The sequence below is a fragment of the Petaurus breviceps genome, unplaced genomic scaffold (genome assembly GCF_028583685.1).
Source record: "Petaurus breviceps papuanus isolate PSGF00001 unplaced genomic scaffold, PetGlider_PUasm1.0 98, whole genome shotgun sequence".
NCBI lineage: Eukaryota > Metazoa > Chordata > Mammalia > Diprotodontia > Petauridae > Petaurus > Petaurus breviceps.
Genome location: NW_027187460.1, coordinates 32372799 through 32374112, shown reverse-complemented (window position 1 = coordinate 32374112; position 1314 = coordinate 32372799). Strand labels below are relative to the sequence as shown.

Genomic DNA, 1314 nt, shown 5'->3' with positions numbered 1-1314 from the left:
GAGAGAGAGAGAGAGAGAGAGAGAGAGAGAGAGAGAGAGAGAGAGAGAGAGAGAGAGAGAGAGAGAGAGATGGGACAATATGATCTCTAAGGTTTTCTCTAACTCCAAAATTTAGCTTTTATGATGACTGTCTCTTAATTTGTCTAACAGAGAAATAGCTCTGCTACAACTGAGAGCAGTCCATTTCCAGTAGCTGTATGTGTAGGTTAATTTGTAACATGGAAGAAAAAAATCTAGTCTCTGGGGAGTTTACCAGTGGGCGGAGGCCAATGGCCCCTACCTTCCATGACCTTTTCTGGTTTCTGACCACTCTGGGAATAGAGATCATGAATATCCTTGCTGTTTCATCAGGGTCCCCCAAGCTTTGGTACAATTTAACTGCAATCTTTGACCCTAAACTGGAACAGTTCTCATATACCATCCATGGCTACTTAAATGACAAGAAATTCCTGTCCTGTGATGTCAAGAGTCAAAATGTTGATTTGAAGTCATTGGAGAAAGTAGCTATTGCATATCTCATAGAGAAAGAGAAGGAACTGGAAGAAATCCTTTGGATCATTGATAAAAAAAAAAGTGAGAAGAAAGAAAGATCTCATACTCTCCAGGTCATTCTGGGCTGTGAGTTCCAAATGGACAGCTATGCTAAGGGCTTCTGGAACTGCAGATATAATGGACAGGACTTCCTCAGCTTATCCCTGGAAAACCTGACCTGGACAGGAGCCAGTCCTGAGGCCCAGGAAGTCAAGAAAATTTTGGAGAAGAACAAGTCTCGACTGAATGTCCAGGCCTATGTTCTGGGGCATTGTCCTGCTTATCTCAGGAATTACAAGAGGCAGAATACAGAGGAGACAGCCTCCTTTATTTCAGAGATGGCACTACCTATGTTATATCTACCTGATTCTATAACATCTGGGAGCATGCCCACTGGTACCAGCAATAGAGCTTTCACTGGAATTGTTACTATCATCTCCATTATAATTCTTGCCATCATCAGAATGTGAAATCCTCTTAAGAATGCCTCAGACTATTATGGGTTTTTCAGACAGTGGAAAGCTTTTGAAGGCCTTTGAGCAATGGAACAAGGATCCATTCTACACCAAGAAGGAACATAACTGAATAGGAATATATGGCGTCCTCTTCCATCAAAGCAACCTTTCTCTAATAAAAACTCTGAAGAGCCATTTAAACAACAATCCTGTCACAACAGCATTTCTGTTGAAATGGGGAATTAAACCACTCCAAAACTCTTAAATCACCACACTTCTTTTCTAATTCTATATCAGTACTGAAGTATAAGATGCAACTAAGCTGTGA

General features: G+C 41.0%; 1 protein-coding gene across 1 annotated transcript; it reads left to right on the top strand.

The window, feature by feature from the left end:
- The first annotated feature begins 326 nt into the window (after positions 1 to 326).
- On the top strand, positions 327 to 1001 carry LOC138156051 (hereditary hemochromatosis protein homolog). Its single transcript, XM_069081308.1, has one exon. It carries the CDS (start codon positions 327 to 329, stop codon positions 999 to 1001), a length of 675 nt encoding a protein of 224 aa, XP_068937409.1.
- Positions 1002 to 1314: the final 313 nt, after the last annotated feature.